At 47.3% G+C, this 22,726-nt stretch overlaps 1 protein-coding gene across 1 annotated transcript in view; it reads left to right on the plus strand.

Moving 5' to 3' along the window:
• The window catches only part of DPY19L1 (dpy-19 like C-mannosyltransferase 1), a 108,984-nt gene that overhangs the window by 64,631 nt on the left and 21,627 nt on the right, over nt 1–22,726 (plus strand). Inside the window, exons 16-18 of the mRNA XM_089687185.1 lie at nt 1,004–1,075; nt 18,107–18,165; nt 19,749–19,773. Coding sequence (XP_089543311.1) covers nt 1,004–1,075; nt 18,107–18,165; nt 19,749–19,773 — 156 coding nt within the window. The remainder of the gene's footprint in view (nt 1–1,003; nt 1,076–18,106; nt 18,166–19,748; nt 19,774–22,726) is intronic.

A 22,726-nucleotide genomic window follows, 5' to 3' on the forward strand; every position in this document is an offset into this window, starting at 1 on the left:
TTGCTATATACAAAAGTATATGCCATTGATCCCTTATATGGTTAACCCTAGGGCTGCATTCACACATAGGCGTTTTGAGAATGAGTGCAAAAATACAGTGTATATGTGTGCATTTTTTGCCACATGCATAGGGCAACCCATTGATATCAGTTGGCTGCCCTATGCAAAGCAAGCATGCCAAAGTAGCAATTTGAGCGTTTGAGCTTTGCACATTTTTAACTGTGTGTTTTGTCTTTTGTTAAATGATTTTCCACTCAAAAAAACATGCGTCCACTTGCCGCATTTGGGGTGACAATAACAATGCGTGGCATGACACATGATTTTCAAGTGTCTCATAAACACACGCAAAAACATACAATTTTGCACATGTTCACAAAATGCTCAGATGTGAATGGAGTCTTAGAGATTTTATACTGCATTGCGAACAGCTATAATTGCTTATGTATTGCTGTGCACTGCTTGCATTGTGAAATTTGCAACTTCACATGTGCTGTATTGAACTATACCTAATCAAGAAACTGTACCAAACATACCATTTCATTCTAGATATGTTTCAATATTTTTTCTGTTTCTTTTTCTTAATAAAGTTGCTCACTAACTAAAAACAATATATATAAATATATACTTTTTTTTTTTCAAAATATAGGAGGAAGGGGATTAATGGCAAATGCTTATGCAAATAAAGTAAAAGAAAACCACTTGTCTTGGGGTACCCCTGGGCATAGGCAGTCGGAAGTTCAGGCAACATTTGACCACATTTTACTACCTATTACAGCTGCCATAGACACAATATTTGACTTGGTTATCATCACCAGTTGCCTCTGGAGGACTAATTGCAATCATGACATGTTTTCTAACTTGTCTAACCAAAGTTACACAGGTAGCCCGGAGAGTTGTTTTGGTATTATGTTAATAAAGGCACACTTTACGCTAATGAAAAATCTGTGTTTGTATGTTTTGAGTATGCTTAATCCAGTGCAACCTCATTTCTGTTTAATTTTAGACACCATGGAGATATTTAAAGACCCTTTTACTTCCAGTTGTCCTGCTGGTATTTATCGTCATTTGTGCCCGGGTATGTAATGGGAGTAATATGATCGCATTCAGTCATACATAGGCAAACGTGAAGCTGTTCTGAGTGTTGTACAGTGAGGCTGATTTTAAAAAACTGTAAGAAAGTTACTGTGTTGCCCACATGTAAAAGCAAGTTTATATTTTTGGTCTGAATTGCAAACTTGGCAACTGGGATCTAAATCCATAAAGAAAAAAAAATCTTTCTTTGTTCTACATTTTGTACAACACCCCAGTGTGTCGTACTCATACATACAAGTTTCAAAAAAGTGTAGATTTATATTTGTTTAACCCTTTCGCTAACAGCCATTTTTGTGTGTTTGAACACATTTTAAAATTCATTTTAGGCCTGAAGATAAGTTAAAACCCCCAAACATTATATATTTTCTGAAAGCAGACACCCTGGAAAAAAAAAAAGTACTTCCAATTTTTATATTCACATGATATTTGCACAAAAGTTTATCCAAGACAAACCTTCAGTAAAAATACACTCAAGTTTATTTTAGCTCACACAAATGCATTATAATATCCAGTTTTTGGTAAAAAAAATAAAATGTCAAGTTGTGCTGAGTAAATAGATACCCAACATGACCAGCTTTAAATTTGTATGTGTCCACAAAATTATCACAAACTTCAGTACCCTATATTTTCCATGGGCACAATTTAAAAGCCTATACAGGTCATCAGTTTAGAGTTTATCCTGAATAATGGGCGTAGAATTATTGCTCTCACTCTGGTGTGAGTGGTGGTATGTAACATGGGCATTGCAAGTGATGTTTTTGTACCTAGGTGCCCCTGATTGGTGCATTTAAAGTGGCGTTCCACTCACTCTGTAAAAAAAATAAAAGTCAGCAGCTACAAAAACTGTAGCTGCTGACTTTTAAAACAACAGCCATTCACCTGTCCCATGATCCCGCGTTGACCTGCTTTCACTGGCCATCCTGTATTCCAGGCGCCGGCGTGTGTGTGTGTGTGTGTGTGTGTGTGTGTGTGTACATGGGGCAGATGCTTGGATGTAATTTTTTTTTTTTAACTTTTTACATTAGCTTATAGAGATGAGCGAAGAAATGAAAAATTCGATTCGACTGATTCGGCGAATTCGTGGACAATATTCGATTCGAGTCGAATAAATTCGCTGTGAATTTAACTTAAAAAAGGGTGTTTCTAGGCTTCAGAGAGACTTAATATTAGTGCAGAACACTGTACCTTTAATTTAAATGCCCTTGGAGTCTGCTGGGGAAGAGAAATAATACTGTCTGTCAGTATGACATGCAGATGAGTGCCGTCGATCTTAGAATCACTGCACACTTCACTCCTTTGGCCAGTCACGGGGCCAAAACCAGTGTTTGGAGCCACAGTGTGGCGGTGGAGGCAGCAGCAATGGGAGGCCATACAGCAACCTATGACAAAATGGAAACCAGCAGGAGCGTGAGGAGACCTGAAAGTGGCACATGGCAGAGTGGGAGCAATGGGAGGCGGTACAGGGACCCAGGTCACACTATGGGCCCAGCAGCAGCGTGACCAGGCGGTACGGGGGCCCATGGCCGATATGGGGCTTGGTGGCACCTATGGAAGGCCTGTAATCTGCCAGCAACCTATGACAAAATGGACAACCGCAGGAGTGTGAGGAGATTTCAAAGTGGCACATGGCAGAGTGGAAGCAATGGGAGGCCGTACAGGGACCCAGGTCACACTGTGGGACCAGCATCAGCGTGAACAGGCGGTACGGGGGCCCATGGCCGATTTGACCTCATTCATCCCATAGTCCTGCCGACTCACGAATAGCGTGGCCTCCTCAAAGGGCCTGAGCAAGCGCAGGTGTCACACATGAGCTGCCAATGGCTGACATCTAAGTTACACAGGGAGTACCTTTATCCGCTTTTAACATCAGGAAATCTGTGATGGCCTTTAGCTGTTCGTAAAGGCGGTCTAACATATGTAGGGTTGAATTCCACCTTGTTGCAACGTCACAGCATGAGGAGTCGGTACGGGGGCCCATGGCAGATTACATGTCTGGCAGCAGCTATGTGAGGCCCGTAATCTGCCTGCACCCTATGTCAAAAAATTTAACACACCAGCAGTGTGAAGAGACCTGAAAGTGGCACATGGCAGCAGAGTGTGGCGATGGAGACAGCAGCAATGGGAGGCCGTACAGGGACCCATGAGAGACTCTAGACTTGGCAGCAGCATGAGGAGGCGGTATATAGGGGCCCATGGCAGATTAGGGGCCTGGCAGCAGCTATGTGAGGCCCGTAATCTGCCTGCACCCTATGTCAAAAAATTTAACACACCAGCAGTGTGAAGAGACCTGAAAGTGGCACATGGCAGCAGAGTGTGGCGATGGAGACAGCAGCAATGGGAGGCCATACAGGGACCCATGACAGACTCTGGACTTGGCAGCAGCATGAGGAGGCGGTATATAGGGGCCCATGGCAGATTAGGGGCCTGGCAGCAGCTATGTGAGGCCCGTAATCTGCCTGCACCCTATGTCAAAAAATTTAACACACCAGCAGTGTGAAGAGACCTGAAAGTGGCACATGGCAGCAGAGTGTGGCGATGGAGACAGCAGCAATGGGAGGCCGTACAGGGACCCATGAGAGACTCTAGACTTGGCAGCAGCATGAGGAGGCGGTATATAGGGGCCCATGGCAGATTAGGGGCCTGGCAGCAGCTATGTGAGGCCCGTAATCTGCCTGCACCCTATGTCAAAAAATTTAACACACCAGCAGTGTGAAGAGACCTGAAAGTGGCACATGGCAGCAGAGTGTGGCGATGGAGACAGCAGCAATGGGAGGCCGTACAGGGACCCATGACAGACTCTAGACTTGGCAGCAGCATGAGGAGGCGGTATATAGGGGCCCATGGCAGATTAGGGGCCTGGCAGCAGCTATGTGAGGCCCGTAATCTGCCTGCACCCTATGTCAAAAAATTAAACACACCAGCAGTGTGAAGAGACCTGAAAGTGGCACATGGCAGCAGAGTGTGGCGATGGAGACAGCAGCAATGGGAGGCCTTACAGGGACCCATGACAGACTCTGGACTTGGCAGCAGCATGAGGAGGCGGTATATAGGGGCCCATGGCAGATTAGGGGCCTGGCAGCAGCTATGTGAGGCCCGTAATCTGCCTGCACCCTATGTCAAAAAATTTAACACACCAGCAGTGTGAAGAGACCTGAAAGTGGCACATGGCAGCAGAGTGTGGCGATGGAGACAGCAGCAATGGGAGGCCGTACAGGGACCCATGAGAGACTCTAGACTTGGCAGCAGCATGAGGAGGCGGTATATAGGGGCCCATGGCAGATTAGGGGCCTGGCAGCAGCTATGTGAGGCCCGTAATCTGCCTGCACCCTATGTCAAAAAATTTAACACACCAGCAGTGTGAAGAGACCTGAAAGTGGCACATGGCAGCAGAGTGTGGCGATGGAGACAGCAGCAATGGGAGGCCGTACAGGGACCCATGACAGACTCTAGACTTGGCAGCAGCATGAGGAGGCGGTATATAGGGGCCCATGGCAGATTAGGGGCCTGGCAGCAGCTATGTGAGGCCCGTAATCTGCCTGCACCCTATGTCAAAAAATTAAACACACCAGCAGTGTGAAGAGACCTGAAAGTGGCACATGGCAGCAGAGTGTGGCGATGGAGACAGCAGCAATGGGAGGCCTTACAGGGACCCATGACAGACTCTGGACTTGGCAGCAGCATGAGGAGGCGGTATATAGGGGCCCATGGCAGATTAGGGGCCTGGCAGCAGCTATGTGAGGCCCGTAATCTGCCTGCACCCTATGTCAAAAAATTTAACACACCAGCAGTGTGAAGAGACCTGAAAGTGGCACATGGCAGCAGAGTGTGGCGATGGAGACAGCAGCAATGGGAGGCCGTACAGGGACCCATGAGAGACTCTAGACTTGGCAGCAGCATGAGGAGGCGGTATATAGGGGCCCATGGCAGATTAGGGGCCTGGCAGCAGCTATGTGAGGCCCGTAATCTGCCTGCACCCTATGTCAAAAAATTTAACACACCAGCAGTGTGAAGAGACCTGAAAGTGGCACATGGCAGCAGAGTGTGGCGATGGAGACAGCAGCAATGGGAGGCCGTACAGGGACCCATGACAGACTCTAGACTTGGCAGCAGCATGAGGAGGCGGTATATAGGGGCCCATGGCAGATTAGGGGCCTGGCAGCAGCTATGTGAGGCCCGTAATCTGCCTGCACCCTATGTCAAAAAATTAAACACACCAGCAGTGTGAAGAGACCTGAAAGTGGCACATGGCAGCAGAGTGTGGCGATGGAGACAGCAGCAATGGGAGGCCATACAGGGACCCATGACAGACTCTGGACTTGGCAGCAGCATGAGGAGGCGGTATATAGGGGCCCATGGCAGATTAGGGGCCTGGCAGCAGCTATGTGAGGCCCGTAATCTGCCTGCACCCTATGTCAAAAAATTTAACACACCAGCAGTGTGAAGAGACCTGAAAGTGGCACATGGCAGCAGAGTGTGGCGATGGAGACAGCAGCAATGGGAGGCCGTACAGGGACCCATGACAGACTCTAGACTTGGCAGCAGCATGAGGAGGCGGTATATAGGGGCCCATGGCAGATTAGGGGCCTGGCAGCAGCTATGTGAGGCCCGTAATCTGCCTGCACCCTATGTCAAAAAATTAAACACACCAGCAGTGTGAAGAGACCTGAAAGTGGCACATGGCAGCAGAGTGTGGCGATGGAGACAGCAGCAATGGGAGGCCTTACAGGGACCCATGACAGACTCTGGACTTGGCAGCAGCATGAGGAGGCGGTATATAGGGGCCCATGGCAGATTAGGGGCCTGGCAGCAGCTATGTGAGGCCCGTAATCTGCCTGCACCCTATGTCAAAAAATTTAACACACCAGCAGTGTGAAGAGACCTGAAAGTGGCACATGGCAGCAGAGTGTGGCGATGGAGACAGCAGCAATGGGAGGCCGTACAGGGACCCATGAGAGACTCTAGACTTGGCAGCAGCATGAGGAGGCGGTATATAGGGGCCCATGGCAGATTAGGGGCCTGGCAGCAGCTATGTGAGGCCCGTAATCTGCCTGCACCCTATGTCAAAAAATTTAACACACCAGCAGTGTGAAGAGACCTGAAAGTGGCACATGGCAGCAGAGTGTGGCGATGGAGACAGCAGCAATGGGAGGCCGTACAGGGACCCATGAGAGACTCTAGACTTGGCAGCAGCATGAGGAGGCGGTATATAGGGGCCCATGGCAGATTAGGGGCCTGGCAGCAGCTATGTGAGGCCCGTAATCTGCCTGCACCCTATGTCAAAAAATTTAACACACCAGCAGTGTGAAGAGACCTGAAAGTGGCACATGGCAGCAGAGTGTGGCGATGGAGACAGCAGCAATGGGAGGCCGTACAGGGACCCATGACAGACTCTAGACTTGGCAGCAGCATGAGGAGGCGGTATATAGGGGCCCATGGCAGATTAGGGGCCTGGCAGCAGCTATGTGAGGCCCGTAATCTGCCTGCACCCTATGTCAAAAAATTTAACACACCAGCAGTGTGAAGAGACCTGAAAGTGGCACATGGCAGCAGAGTGTGGCGATGGAGACAGCAGCAATGGGAGGCCTTACAGGGACCCATGACAGACTCTGGACTTGGCAGCAGCATGAGGAGGCGGTATATAGGGGCCCATGGCAGATTAGGGGCCTGGCAGCAGCTATGTGAGGCCCGTAATCTGCCTGCACCCTATGTCAAAAAATTTAACACACCAGCAGTGTGAAGAGACCTGAAAGTGGCACATGGCAGCAGAGTGTGGCGATGGAGACAGCAGCAATGGGAGGCCGTACAGGGACCCATGAGAGACTCTAGACTTGGCAGCAGCATGAGGAGGCGGTATATAGGGGCCCATGGCAGATTAGGGGCCTGGCAGCAGCTATGTGAGGCCCGTAATCTGCCTGCACCCTATGTCAAAAAATTTAACACACCAGCAGTGTGAAGAGACCTGAAAGTGGCACATGGCAGCAGAGTGTGGCGATGGAGACAGCAGCAATGGGAGGCCGTACAGGGACCCATGAGAGACTCTAGACTTGGCAGCAGCATGAGGAGGCGGTATATAGGGGCCCATGGCAGATTAGGGGCCTGGCAGCAGCTATGTGAGGCCCGTAATCTGCCTGCACCCTATGTCAAAAAATTTAACACACCAGCAGTGTGAAGAGACCTGAAAGTGGCACATGGCAGCAGAGTGTGGCGATGGAGACAGCAGCAATGGGAGGCCGTACAGGGACCCATGACAGACTCTAGACTTGGCAGCAGCATGAGGAGGCGGTATATAGGGGCCCATGGCAGATTAGGGGCCTGGCAGCAGCTATGTGAGGCCCGTAATCTGCCTGCACCCTATGTCAAAAAATTAAACACACCAGCAGTGTGAAGAGACCTGAAAGTGGCACATGGCAGCAGAGTGTGGCGATGGAGACAGCAGCAATGGGAGGCCTTACAGGGACCCATGACAGACTCTGGACTTGGCAGCAGCATGAGGAGGCGGTATATAGGGGCCCATGGCAGATTAGGGGCCTGGCAGCAGCTATGTGAGGCCCGTAATCTGCCTGCACCCTATGTCAAAAAATTTAACACACCAGCAGTGTGAAGAGACCTGAAAGTGGCACATGGCAGCAGAGTGTGGCGATGGAGACAGCAGCAATGGGAGGCCGTACAGGGACCCATGAGAGACTCTAGACTTGGCAGCAGCATGAGGAGGCGGTATATAGGGGCCCATGGCAGATTAGGGGCCTGGCAGCAGCTATGTGAGGCCCGTAATCTGCCTGCACCCTATGTCAAAAAATTAAACACACCAGCAGTGTGAAGAGACCTGAAAGTGGCACATGGCAGCAGAGTGTGGCGATGGAGACAGCAGCAATGGGAGGCCTTACAGGGACCCATGACAGACTCTGGACTTGGCAGCAGCATGAGGAGGCGGTATATAGGGGCCCATGGCAGATTAGGGGCCTGGCAGCAGCTATGTGAGGCCCGTAATCTGCCTGCACCCTATGTCAAAAAATTAAACACACCAGCAGTGTGAAGAGACCTGAAAGTGGCACATGGCAGCAGAGTGTGGCGATGGAGACAGCAGCAATGGGAGGCCTTACAGGGACCCATGACAGACTCTGGACTTGGCAGCAGCATGAGGAGGCGGTATATAGGGGCCCATGGCAGATTAGGGGCCTGGCAGCAGCTATGTGAGGCCCGTAATCTGCCTGCACCCTATGTCAAAAAATTTAACACACCAGCAGTGTGAAGAGACCTGAAAGTGGCACATGGCAGCAGAGTGTGGCGATGGAGACAGCAGCAATGGGAGGCCGTACAGGGACCCATGAGAGACTCTAGACTTGGCAGCAGCATGAGGAGGCGGTATATAGGGGCCCATGGCAGATTAGGGGCCTGGCAGCAGCTATGTGAGGCCCGTAATCTGCCTGCACCCTATGTCAAAAAATTTAACACACCAGCAGTGTGAAGAGACCTGAAAGTGGCACATGGCAGCAGAGTGTGGCGATGGAGACAGCAGCAATGGGAGGCCTTACAGGGACCCATGACAGACTCTGGACTTGGCAGCAGCATGAGGAGGCGGTATATAGGGGCCCATGGCAGATTAGGGGCCTGGCAGCAGCTATGTGAGGCCCGTAATCTGCCTGCACCCTATGTCAAAAAATTTAACACACCAGCAGTGTGAAGAGACCTGAAAGTGGCACATGGCAGCAGAGTGTGGCGATGGAGACAGCAGCAATGGGAGGCCGTACAGGGACCCATGAGAGACTCTAGACTTGGCAGCAGCATGAGGAGGCGGTATATAGGGGCCCATGGCAGATTAGGGGCCTGGCAGCAGCTATGTGAGGCCCGTAATCTGCCTGCACCCTATGTCAAAAAATTTAACACACCAGCAGTGTGAAGAGACCTGAAAGTGGCACATGGCAGCAGAGTGTGGCGATGGAGACAGCAGCAATGGGAGGCCGTACAGGGACCCATGAGAGACTCTAGACTTGGCAGCAGCATGAGGAGGCGGTATATAGGGGCCCATGGCAGATTAGGGGCCTGGCAGCAGCTATGTGAGGCCCGTAATCTGCCTGCACCCTATGTCAAAAAATTTAACACACCAGCAGTGTGAAGAGACCTGAAAGTGGCACATGGCAGCAGAGTGTGGCGATGGAGACAGCAGCAATGGGAGGCCGTACAGGGACCCATGACAGACTCTGGACTTGGCAGCAGCATGAGGAGGCGGTATATAGGGGCCCATGGCAGATTAGGGGCCTGGCAGCAGCTATGTGAGGCCCGTAATCTGCCTGCACCCTATGTCAAAAAATTAAACACACCAGCAGTGTGAAGAGACCTGAAAGTGGCACATGGCAGCAGAGTGTGGCGATGGAGACAGCAGCAATGGGAGGCCATACAGGGACCCATGACAGACTCTGGACTTGGCAGCAGCATGAGGAGGCGGTATATAGGGGCCCATGGCAGATTAGGGGCCTGGCAGCAGCTATAGGAGGCCCGTAATCTGCCAGCACCCTATGTCAAAAAATTAAACACACCAGCAGTGTGAGGAGACCTGAAAGTGGCACATGTTTGAGGCATGATTCATGGCGGATTTAGTCAGTTGTGTCAGGAACTGGTGGTTTGAAATCCAGACTAATCCACGCCTGATTCATTTTCACAAACGTGAGTCTCTCCACACTTTGGGTGGACAGTCGTGTCCTCCGCGGAGTTACAATACCTCCTGCCGCACTAAACACGCGCTCCGATGCCACGCTACTGGCCGGGCATGACAGCCTTTCAAGGGCAAATTCAGCTAGTTGGGGCCAAAGGTCAAGTTTCGTTGCCCAGTAGTCAAGGGGATTGTCTACCTCGGTTGGCAGGGTGCTGTCCAAGTAGGCCCAAGCCTGTTGTTTGAGCTCCTGCTCCAGGTCCACCTGATGCTGCTGCTGCTGCTGCGGCTGGTTAGTAGTTTCCTCACTGCGCTGGTGAAGAAAGCTACTCATCATCGACTGCAGACTGAGGCAGCCACTGCTGGTGGAGCTGCCACTGCTCCTACCACCCCACCCCTCCCCTGCTGCCATGCCAGCGGAACGCGAGCGCACAGGGCCCACAGTGTCTGAGGATGGACGTTGGCGCACAAAGGCAGAGACCAACTGACTACATAGGTGGTTTTTATAGTACGTAATTTTGGCCTCCCTCTCAGCAGGTGTGAAAAAGGCCACCATTTTGGACCGGTAGCGAGGGTCCAACAAGGTGGACAGCCAAAAGTCATCCCTCTGTCTGATGGTTATTATTCGGCTGTCGCTACGCAAGCAACCGAGCATGCTATGGGCCATTTGTGCCAAGGAATGCGAGGGACTCCCTGCCTCCATCTCCACAGCATACTGCCACGGTGCGTCTGGGTCCTCTGTCTCCTCCTCCTCCTCCTCTACCAGATGCTCCTGCTCCTCCACTCCTGTCCGCTGAGTGGAAAAACCACCCATTTCACTCAATAATTCCTGAGCACAAATGTCCTCCTCTACCTCCTCCTCTTCTTCCTGTCCTGCCCCCACAGGGGTCATGTGGCGTTGAGATCTGTGCGCCACGTCTACCGCACCCTGACCAGCCATTGTTAACAGCATTTGTTCCAGGACGTGCAACAGAGGAATGACGTCGTTCATCCCATAGTCCTGCCGACTCACGAATAGCGTGGCCTCCTCAAAGGGCCTGAGCAAGCGGCAGGTGTCACGCATGAGCTGCCAATGGCTGACATCTAAGTTACACAGGGGAGTACCTTTATCCGCTTGTAACATCAGGAAATCGGTGATGGCCTTTCGCTGCTCGTAAAGGCGGTCTAACATGTGTAGGGTTGAATTCCACCTTGTTGCAACGTCGCAGATCAGGCGATGCTGTGGAATTCCGTTCTGCCGCTGCAGCTCAATGAGGGTGTTCTTTGCGGTGTAGGAATGGCTGAAATGCATGCACAGTTTACGTGACATTTTAAGGATGTCTTGCAGTGGGATGGTGGATTTTAGGAACCGCTTGACAACCAGATTGAACACGTGAGCCATGCATGGCGCATGGCACAACCTTCCTTGACGCAGAGCAGACACCATGTTCTTTCCGTTGTCAGTCAACATGGTTCCGATTTTTAGTTTGCGCGGAGACAGCCATCTGTCGATTTCTCTGTTCATTACACTCAGCAGTTCCTCCCCTGTGTGACTACGTTCGCCAAGGCATACCAGGTGCAGCACAGCGTGACACCGTTGCGCCCTGCACATGTGATATGCCGGTCGGGTAATGGGACTTGGCACGGGGGTGGCGGCTGAGGACACGGCGGAAAAAGAGGTGGTAGAGGCGGACATGCTTGCTGGACCAAGGACGTGCAAACGTGGAGGCAAAAGCGTCGTGACCTGTCCAAGTTGCTGGTGCGGCTGTGCCGGCACCACGTTCACCCAGTGGGCCGTAAATGACATGTACTGTCCCTGACCGTAGTTACAGCTCCACACGTCGGCGCTGCCGTGCACTTTGGCAGAGACCGACATGCTCAAAGACTGGCCCACCATCTCTTCTACATGTGAATGCAGGGCTGGCACTGCCTTTTGGGCAAAGAAATGACGGCTTGGCACTCTCCACCGCGGCGCGGCACAAGCCATCATTTCTCGGAAAGGTGCTGAGTCCACCAGTTGGAAAGGGAGGGACTGCAGCACCAGCAACTTGGACAGGAGGACGTTCAGCTTTTGCACCGTCGGGTGCGTGCTCGCAAACTGTTGTCTCTTGGATACGGATTCCAAGAAAGACTGTTGACGGAATCCGAGAAGAGGAGTAGCAGGAGAAGGAGCATCTGAACGAGCGGAAGATGCCAATGAGCGACAACTCCCCTCAGCAGAGGTGTTGGAGCCTTGACTGGCTGATAGAGGGCGATTGACGACGTCGGGTGACGGAGCAAGTAACGGAGCGGGTGATGGAGCGGGGGCTGGGGCAGGCAGAACCGCCGTATGTTTATCACGGTTTTCCCAGGCCACCGAATGGTGACGCTGCATATGCTGACGCAACGCTGTAGTCCCAACATGGGCCCCCTGGCCACGCTTGCATTTCTGGCCACATAGTCGACATACGGCTACGTTTACTTCCTCGGGCGGCTTGAGGAAAAATTGCCACACCACCGAGTAGGAAACTTTGCCCCCGCTACTCTTCACTGGCTGACTGCTACTTCCTCCGTGCGCAACGGCACCACTACTGGCCGTGGTGGTAGGCTGCAGTGGAGCTGGTGCTCTACTCCGTGGACGTTTGGCTCCACTGACACTGATGCGACCCTGCTGCTGTCTCCTGGGCAACCCACCGACTGTTTTGCTCGCTGCCAAGCTGCCACCCTCTTCTCCTGATGATGCGGAAGAAATTGCCTGATGACGACGAGGCTGCCAAGTGCGATCAACCTCCTCATCATCAAGTAGGGTCTCCGCCTCACTACTAGCCCCCTCGGCTGCGTCTGGGTCAGGAGACAGACCTGTCTCTAGACCGGCTACCGAGCCACTCTCCTCGCCAGTACTTGTTCGCTTGGCTGCTGAAAAGGCCGATGTCTCCCCCCGTTCCTGACCGCCCTCTGTTAGCTCTTCCTCACTGTACAGTGGGGCTGAGCCCACAGCATGCGATACTTCGCTTGGTGAGGGAACAGCAAAGGACAGGGGCAGGTAGAGGACACGTGATTTCAGTGGGCTTGGTCCCGGGCCATGCCAACTAACGGTTGTGTCTGACGTACCCACCGACCGTTGGCTGTAGGTGTCAGAGGTGACCTGGGAAGAGGAAGACGACCGAGCCAACCAATCAATGACGGCAGGGTTGTCGGTGGAGACACGACCGCTGGATGACACCGGGAGCACTGGCCTCTGGCTGCGAATACTGCTGCCTCGACCCCTTCCTCTGCTGCCACGTCTGCTCGCTCCTAAAACATTGCCTCCTCTGCCACTCCTCTGCATGTTGTCTGACATACTATTTAATTCAACGATTAGGTGTCCCTGAGTAACAATTCTCTGGCACTCAGTAACAATTCTGTCTGTCCCTGAGTATGAATTCTGTGGCCCTGAGTAACAATTCTGTGTCTGTGCGAGTAACAATTCTGTGTCTGTGCAAGTAACAATTTTGTGTCTGTGCGAGTAACAATTCTCTGGCACTCAGTAACAATTCTGTCTGTCCCTGAGTAACAATTCTCTGGCACTCAGTAACAATTCTGTCTGTCCCTGAGTATGAATTCTGTGGCCCTGAGTAACAATTCTGTGTCTGTGCGAGTAACAATTCTGTGTCTGTGCAAGTAACAATTTTGTGTCTGTGCGAGTAACAATTCTCTGGCACTCAGTAACAATTCTGTCTGTCCCTGAGTAACAATTCTCTGGCACTCAGTAACAATTCTGTCTGTCCCTGAGTATGAATTCTGTGGCCCTGAGTAACAATTCTGTGTCTGTGCGAGTAACAATTCTGTGTCTGTGCAAGTAACAATTTTGTGTCTGTGCGAGTAACAATTCTCTGGCACTCAGTAACAATTCTGTCTGTCCCTGAGTAACAATTCTCTGGCACTCAGTAACAATTCTGTCTGTCCCTGAGTAACAATTCTCTGGCACTCAGTAACAATTCTGTCTATCCCTGAGTATGAATTCTGTGGCCCTGAGTAACAATTCTGTGTCTGTGCGAGTAACAATTCTGTGTCTGTGCAAGTAACAATTTTGTGTCTGTGCGAGTAACAATTCTCTGGCACTCAGTAACAATTCTGTCTGTCCCTGAGTAACAATTCTCTGGCACTCAGTAACAATTCTGTCTGTCCCTGAGTAACAATTCTCTGGCACTCAGTAACAATTCTGTCTGTCCCTGAGTATGAATTCTGTGGCCCTGAGTAACAATTCTGTGTCTGTGCGAGTAACAATTCTGTGTCTGTGCAAGTAACAATTTTGTGTCTGTGCGAGTAACAATTCTCTGGCACTCAGTAACAATTCTGTCTGTCCCTGAGTAACAATTCTCTGGCACTCAGTAACAATTCTGTCTGTCCCTGAGTAACAATTCTCTGGCACTCAGTAACAATTCTGTCTATCCCTGAGTATGAATTCTGTGGCCCTGAGTAACAATTCTGTGTCTGTGCGAGTAACAATTCTGTGTCTGTGCAAGTAACAATTTTGTGTCTGTGCGAGTAACAATTCTCTGGCACTCAGTAACAATTCTGTCTGTCCCTGAGTAACAATTCTCTGGCACTCAGTAACAATTCTGTCTGTCCCTGAGTAACAATTCTCTGGCACTCAGTAACAATTCTGTCTGTCCCTGAGTATGAATTCTGTGGCCCTGAGTAACAATTCTGTGTCTGTGCGAGTAACAATTCTGTGTCTGTGCAAGTAACAATTTTGTGTCTGTGCGAGTAACAATTCTCTGGCACTCAGTAACAATTCTGTCTGTCCCTGAGTAACAATTCTCTGGCACTCAGTAACAATTCTGTCTGTCCCTGAGTAACAATTCTCTGGCACTCAGTAACAATTCTGTCTATCCCTGAGTATGAATTCTGTGGCCCTGAGTAACAATTCTGTGTCTGTGCGAGTAACAATTCTGTGTCTGTGCAAGTAACAATTTTGTGTCTGTGCGAGTAACAATTCTCTGGCACTCAGTAACAATTCTGTCTGTCCCTGAGTAACAATTCTCTGGCACTCAGTAACAATTCTGTCTGTCCCTGAGTAACAATTCTCTGGCACTCAGTAACAATTCTGTCTATCCCTGAGTATGAATTCTGTGGCCCTGAGTAACAATTCTGTGTCTGTGCGAGTAACAATTCTGTGTCTGTGCAAGTAACAATTTTGTGTCTGTGCGAGTAACAATTCTCTGGCACTCAGTAACAATTCTGTCTGTCCCTGAGTAACAATTCTCTGGCACTCAGTAACAATTCTGTCTGTCCCTGAGTAACAATTCTCTGGCACTCAGTAACAATTCTGTCTGTCCCTGAGTAACAATTCTCTGGCACTCAGTAACAATTCTGTCTGTCCCTGAGTAACAATTCTCTGGCACTCAGTAACAATTCTGTCTGTCCCTGAGTATGAATTCTGTGGCCCTGAGTAACAATTCTGTGTCTGTGCGAGTAACAATTCTGTGTCTGTGCAAGTAACAATTTTGTGTCTGTGCGAGTAACAAATCTCTGGCACTCAGTAACAATTCTGTCTGTCCCTGAGTAACAATTCTCTGGCACTCAGTAACAATTCTGTCTGTCCCTGAGTAACAATTCTCTGGCACTCAGTAACAATTCTGTCTGTCCCTGAGTATGAATTCTGTGGCCCTGAGTAACAATTCTGTGTCTGTGCGAGTAACAATTCTGTGTCTGTGCAAGTAACAATTTTGTGTCTGTGCGAGTAACAATTCTCTGGCACTCAGTAACAATTCTGTCTGTCCCTGAGTAACAATTCTCTGGCACTCAGTAACAATTCTGTCTGTCCCTGAGTAACAATTCTCTGGCACTCAGTAACAATTCTGTCTATCCCTGAGTATGAATTCTGTGGCCCTGAGTAACAATTCTGTGTCTGTGCGAGTAACAATTCTGTGTCTGTGCAAGTAACAATTTTGTGTCTGTGCGAGTAACAATTCTCTGGCACTCAGTAACAATTCTGTCTGTCCCTGAGTAACAATTCTCTGGCACTCAGTAACAATTCTGTCTGTCCCTGAGTAACAATTCTCTGGCACTCAGTAACAATTCTGTCTGTCCCTGAGTAACAATTCTCTGGCACTCAGTAACAATTCTGTCTGTCCCTGAGTAACAATTCTCTGGCACTCAGTAACAATTCTGTCTGTCCCTGAGTAACAATTCTCTGGCACTCAGTAACAATTCTGTCTGTCCCTGAGTAACAATTCTGTCTGTCCCTGAGAATGAATTCTGTGGCCCTGAGTAAGAATTCTCTGGCACTCAGTAACAATTCTGTCTGTCCCTGAGTAACAATTCTCTGGCACTCAGTAACAATTCTGTCTGTCCCTGAGTAAAAATTCTGTGGCCCTAATAACGTTTCTGTGGCCCTAAGTAACAATTCTCTGGCACTGAGTAACAATTCTGTCTGTCCCTGAGTATGAATTCTGTGGCCCTAACTAGCGTTTCTTTGTCCCTAAATAACGATTCTGTGGCCCTCATTAACAAGTCTGTGTCCCTGAGTAATGGTTCTCTGTCCCTAAGTAACTTCTCTCTGTCCCCAATTCTCGTTTCTGTGGCCCTAACTCTGTCCCTGTCCCTAGTACAGAGCGGTCTGCCTCTGTTCAATGACTGCAGGCAAATGAAGATTTCCAAAATGGCCGCTATATATACCTCGACCATTACACAGTGCTGGCTGGCTGGCTGCTGATTGGCTGATGCGATCACATGTCGTTGAGGAATGCATTATGGGGCAGCGCGCCTTGTCTGCGCGCCTTCCCCGACATCCCCGCTCCGTCGCCGCACATGTCAGCCGCCATTTTCGGAAAAATTTCGATTCGCGCGTCCGAATTAGGCTGTTTTTCGGATTCGGCACGAATCGAAATTTTTCCGATATTCGACTCGAATTCCACTTCGGATACTTCGATTCGCTCATCTCTATTAGCTTACACTTTATATCACACGGGGTAAAAAGTTCTTTGTGATGTAATATTTTTAAAATCGGTTTTCTTTGATGATTCGTTAGAGACTTTAGACGCTTGATGTCTCACCTGCCTTATATTGAAGCTACAAAGGAAACCAAGCAGGGCGTCAGATTAGAGTATGGTTAAAAACAACACTATAATTCCATTTCTCACTTACATCTGAAAGACCTGTAGACTGCTCCAGGTATCAGAGTGGTGGTACAATATACAGCTCACCGCAATCTGGATGGACTGATGGGAGCTGTAGGACACAAGCAGGGACGCACTGCAAGATGGTAAATCAGCGATGTCTCTCCTCTCACTCACAGCACTAACAGGAAGGCAAACAGGAGAATGGGACAGGCTGTGGGGGGGGGGGGGCTTGAAAAAGAAGGCATGATCTTGGAAATGCGTTGCGGTTTTCTCATCAGTAGTATGTAGCAGTCTTGTGACTTCTATCAGTGTCCAGATGAGCACTGGTTAATCTTGTAGGAGGATTTTTCATTCTCCTCTGACTGTCCGGTGAGGCTGCATGACCCCTGACCCTCTGTTTGGACAGTGCTAATTGGTCCAGTGCTCATCACATGCACCCTCCAAAAGGAAAAAAAAAAACTCTAGCAATACACACCAAACTGAGCATGTGCACAGTGGCTCCTGGGGGTTTGTACTATCAGCAGATGGATTGGGGACAGTGAAAGAAAGGGAGGATCAGAGAAGACAGGATCACACAGCCTTTTTACATAATACGGAGGATCAATACCTTGATTGGATATACTCACCACAGTGAGTATATCCAGCATGCTTTACTGCATATATAGACTGATTTTACTGTTGGGGGTTTAGTAACACTTAAAGTGTGGATATTGATTTAAGCATCTTGTTTTAAGCACCAAAGATTGTGTGGATATTAAAGCACTTTTGGGATTTTTTTTTTACACTTTATACGGACACTTTAGCGTTGCAGATGGTCATTGGGTTTGATCACTTTTAATTATGTGTAGAACACATTCTGTTTAATTATGCAAGGACAATGCGTATTTTTCTGTACTTTTTATGTGCAGTGTATGAGCAGTTCTTATTATCTTTGCTGTATTTGATACTGTATGATTTACAGTATTATACAATAATCAAAAGAGACTCGTATGATCATGCGTGAATCTTATAGCTTTGCAAGGTGTATAGCACTTGTTTCAGTCCATCCTGACCATACGGTGCACTGATATTTGATAGAACATCTGAAAAGTAATTTGTAGCTTATGCTTCATGGGATGAATTTTTGATTTCTTTAAATATGTTTTCCAGAGTAAAAATAGCTCTTTAAAACAATTAACTCCTATACGTACAAATATTTAGTGATGAAATCTAAGAACAACATTAAGTTACACTTCCATTTTATTTTCTTTGTTAGGTATTTAATATTCGTGTACATTATTTTGTAAATTGTTCTTTTTTTCAGACTCTTAAACATATGTTTTATGGTAGCCAAAGTGCCATTCGAAGAGGAGAAAATGAGAGGTACGTTTTTGTATTTTGGCAGAACACTTGGTAATATTAAAACATCGTGTATTCTTGATTATAAAAAGTGTTGAGAAATCAGTGTACTATTTAGTGACATTTAAGCCTATTGAATAATTCTGCTGTTTTGAAATATATCTCAGAATTATCACTGTAGGGCAGCATATTTAGCAGTCTTGGGAAATATATCACCTCAGAAACCATATGATGAATTCTAGCTTATATGGAGACGAGCTGACAACTGAGACTGCTTGTAATATAGGATGTTAGACAGAAAAACAACAATGTATTGAGGAGTCTCACAGTTTTCTAAGCAGCTAATCTCTATATGAAGAAGCCACATACAGTGATTGACCTTTATAAAAAAAATTATTTACCTTTTGTAGGAAAAATGCAGGTCTCAGGCAGACTGCAAACTATTTGAATTAGGAATGAGAGAACTATCAATGTGTTCCTACTGACAAAAGAGACACAGGGAGTTTTCCCCTAATTAACATACAATGAAGAAGCCCAGCTCCTAAATCTTTAACCCTTTGTTAGGACAGATAGTGTTCAGATCTAATGTACAACTAATAATGACATCTGACATCACAGTACACACAGGGTTAATTATGGTAAACAATAATTCCCCAGCCCCCTCTGTATAGTAGAGGAAAACATTTGTTTTGGAATTTTTAATAGGAGCAAGGAAATGGTAAGCACCAATTTTTATTTTGTAATTTTTTTTTTAAGTTATGCTGTGCGAATGAAAACATGTAGAAGACATAAAGCAGGTGTTCTCCCAGTTCAGCTGCAAAAGTGGAAATACACTTTAAAAACCCTACCTACCTTTCCCCTGCTATGTATTGTTAAAAAGGGGCTGGGGAGCTAATGTTTACCACAATTAACTGTGCTGTGCTGCCTGCCTTATCTGTTGTAACCTAGATTTGAATATTGTCTGTCCTTAGAAAGGGATACAAATATTTCTGCAAAATAAAGTGGAGGTGGGTTTCAAATTGTACTGCAAAAGAGGAGCAATGGCAGGTGACCCCAGAAGAGGAGATTCGGGCTACTCTTTGTAAAACCATTGCACAGAGCAGGTAAATATGGCATGTTTGTTATTTAAAGGAAAATCATAGCCAAAGCTTTTTGGCTATGCTTCTCCTATGGATTACAGGAGTGCAGTTTGTTCTTCACTCCTGTGACCCGCTGCCAACTGACGTCACAGCCGGTCCAGGCTCTGAAAAGATCCCAAACATATGACTGGGGTCTACCCAGAAGCCTTAATCGGCAGCTGGCTCAGCCTCTCAGTGATCTGCAGAGAGCTTGAGCCAACCACTCCTGCCCCCTTCACAGCCCAGTGCTGGAGGGGGCAGAACAGAGAGCTGGAGACTGACAGCCATGGCTCTCTGTTCAGAGCAGACTGGGAGAACTGAGTGGTCAGCGGTGTTTGATCGCTCAGATTTCAGTGCAGGGGGACAGATACTGCTACCACCTAGGTGAGTACTAGGTTATTGTTTTTTTTAAAGCCCATACTTTTCTTTTAAAATCAAAAAAAGATTTTATAAATTTACAATCACATTAAGGCCTTTCTCTCTTTTCAGAGGGGAACATGCTGTCAGTGGAGAGGTAAGAAAAATTAAATGATTTCTTTTACGGTTCACTAAATCGATTTGGTTTCCACAGTTATATTCTGCCAGTATACTGTATGTTTCAGAAGGTAGTACATATACAGTATATTACTATGATGCATACCTTTATATTGTTCAGAAACAGAACAGAATTCTCTCTTATCAGCATTGACAAGTTTTAATCAATGCTTTTTTGGCCCGCAGCCACAATAAAAGTAGCTGCACAGAGACTGTACACATAGCACTTGTACACCCCTTTGCAAATGCTATGTGTACACCAGATGTAGTCTTTGGACTGTTTTTCCTGTCCCAGCTGTTTGGCCTTGTTATGACTGACAGTCTTTTTAATTGGCAGTTGTTATTAATATCTTACACATGCTTAGTTTCGGATCATAATTGTGGTATGCATTTTGTACCTATTATGTATTACACTGTTTATTGTAAGTGGTAGTGGAGGGTAAAGCATCAGATCATCCTGATCTTGGTATGAGTCGAAGCTTTTAAGGGCAGAGGAGAGATCTGCTGTCTAATGGACCTGTCTCTGCCTATTGCTGTCACAGGGGATATTTACATACCTTGTAATAACAGTAAATGTGGTGAAAAAAAATGTAAAAAATTTTATTTTTGATTTTTTTTTTTAATTTTTAAAGTGCCCCCTGTCCTCCTGTGCTCATGTTCATAGGCAAATGCACGCATGAGGCCCACACTCCTACATTAATCGCAATCTCACCACACGTGAGGTATCACCGTGAACAACAGATTGAGAACAATAATTCTAGCACCAGACCTCCTGTGTAAATCTAAAGTGGTAACCTGTAAAGGTTTTTAAAACATCTCCTATGGATAATAAAATGCACGTAGTTTGTCACCGTTGCAAGGGCGTGCGCAAATTTAAAGTATGACTTGTTTGATATCTCTTTACTGGGCATAACATCATCTTTTATATTTTACCAAGCAATCAAATATAATATTGTGTTTTTGTGCATTAAAATTCATTAAAGTGTATTTTTTTCTAGAAAAATTGCAATTTAGAAACCGCTGTGCAAATACCATGTGACATAAAATATTGCAACACCCACCATTTTATTCTCAAGAGCCTCTGTTTTAAAAATATATATAATGTTTGGGAGTTCTATGTAATTTTGTAGCAAAAAATACTGATTTTCACACGTATCAGAAAGTGTCAAAAAAGACCTTGTCTTAATGAACATTTTATGAAACTTTGCTTCCATGTTTGCAGGGCATGTTGGGCTTTCTAAGAAAGCCTAGCACTTCATAGTTTTTGGCAGTCTGTTAATCCTCTAGATTGAATTATAATTCAAGGAGGTCCAGTCACTAAAATTTCCAGCTGAGGTCCGATTCTCAAGTTTGTGCTATCAGAGTGCGCCTTTACCTCAGGTGTGCCCATTGGAATGGCCTTTAACATCAGAGCACCCCTTTACATCTGGTGTGCCCACCACAGTGCCCCTTTGTATCTGGTGTGCCCACCACAGTGCCCCTTTGCATCTGGTGTGCCCCTTTACACCAGAGTGCCTCTTTAATTCAGGTGTGCCCATCAGAGTGCACCTATACATTAGTAGAGTCCATCAATGTGAACATTGTATCTAAGGCATATGTCCTTGTAGAAAGGAAGGCAGAGGGCCAGAACTGGGAGAAGAAGCATACTGCAGTGGGTTTTAGGCGGAGAAGCTTGCTGCATGAGGCAGGGCACACACTTGACGTCATTGGTTGCTAGGATGCTGGCGGTCCTAGCAACCAATGATTGCTGTGCAGCGGGGTTCCGGCTGGTAGGCTAACAAACTGGGCTGGTGTTTCTAGACCACGGTCCGTACTGAAGGATGCTCTAGATTAAATACTGATGTTTCTGCTAGGAGAGGAGCTGAGGTTTGTCCCTCCTGACCCTTTTGCATATTTTTTTTTTTTTCTTTTTTCTAGCATAGCAGCGGCCTGCTGGTTGCCCACGGTAAATATTAAATGACCATGTACAGTACTTCTTTCATCTTCCCTTGACACCTTTTTCCCATTAACAACTCAAACCGTCTCATTCACTTGCCCAGCTCCATGGTTTAATTCTCACTTACGTTCACTGAAGGTAGTCTCTTGGAGACTTGAATGTAGGTGGCCCCGTTCAGGGTTGTCTGTGCACTATCAGGTTTGAAAAGATCATTTGTGTATCTATAAGGGTCAAACTGAGACAGTTAGATCAAAATATTTCTCCCATGCCATAGAAAAAAAATCATAGCAAGCTTAGACAACTCTTCTGCACCATCGATAGATGATTAAAACCTCCCAGTCCCTCCACATTACCAGCCTCAACACAGCTCTGTAACACATTCTTAGATTTTTTTTTTCTTCTCAAAAAGTTACAAAATAAGGCAACAAATTCTTACCTCACCACATGTTTTTTAATATATCACTTCCTGACCCACCCAGTTTTACTGGTTCTTTTCTCTTCCACTTCTCTCTACTTGACTCTGCATCTATGATTAAATTGGTCTCTAATATGAAATCTTCCACCTGCATAATTGATCCAATTCCCATTTATTTATTTAAATCCTGTTCTCTATGCCCCATTATTTCAATATCATAAATGACTCCCTTAGCATCTGTTCTGTAACAACGATCCTTAAAACTGTCGCTGTCACCCTGGTACCAAAAACAAAACAACATGACTCTGGGCAATTTAAAGAACTTTCACCCTATATCTAACTTACCCTTCCTTGCCAAGATCTTCGAGCGAGTTGTGATATCTCAGTTACATAACCACCTGGCTTTAAATAACCTATTTGAACCCCTCCAATCTGGTTTTCGGCAACTGCACAGCACAGAAACCACCTTGGTTAAAGGCACTAACGATCTTCGGTTAGCTTCTGATTCTGGCTCATGAACTATTATCCTACTTGATCTTAGTTTTGCCTTTGATACTGTAGACCACAATCTTTTACTCCCTT

The sequence above is a fragment of the Staurois parvus genome, unplaced genomic scaffold, assembly GCF_062004578.1.
Source record: "Staurois parvus isolate SC_StPar_1 unplaced genomic scaffold, SC_StPar_1.0 ptg000020l, whole genome shotgun sequence".
Lineage (NCBI taxonomy): Eukaryota > Metazoa > Chordata > Amphibia > Anura > Ranidae > Staurois > Staurois parvus.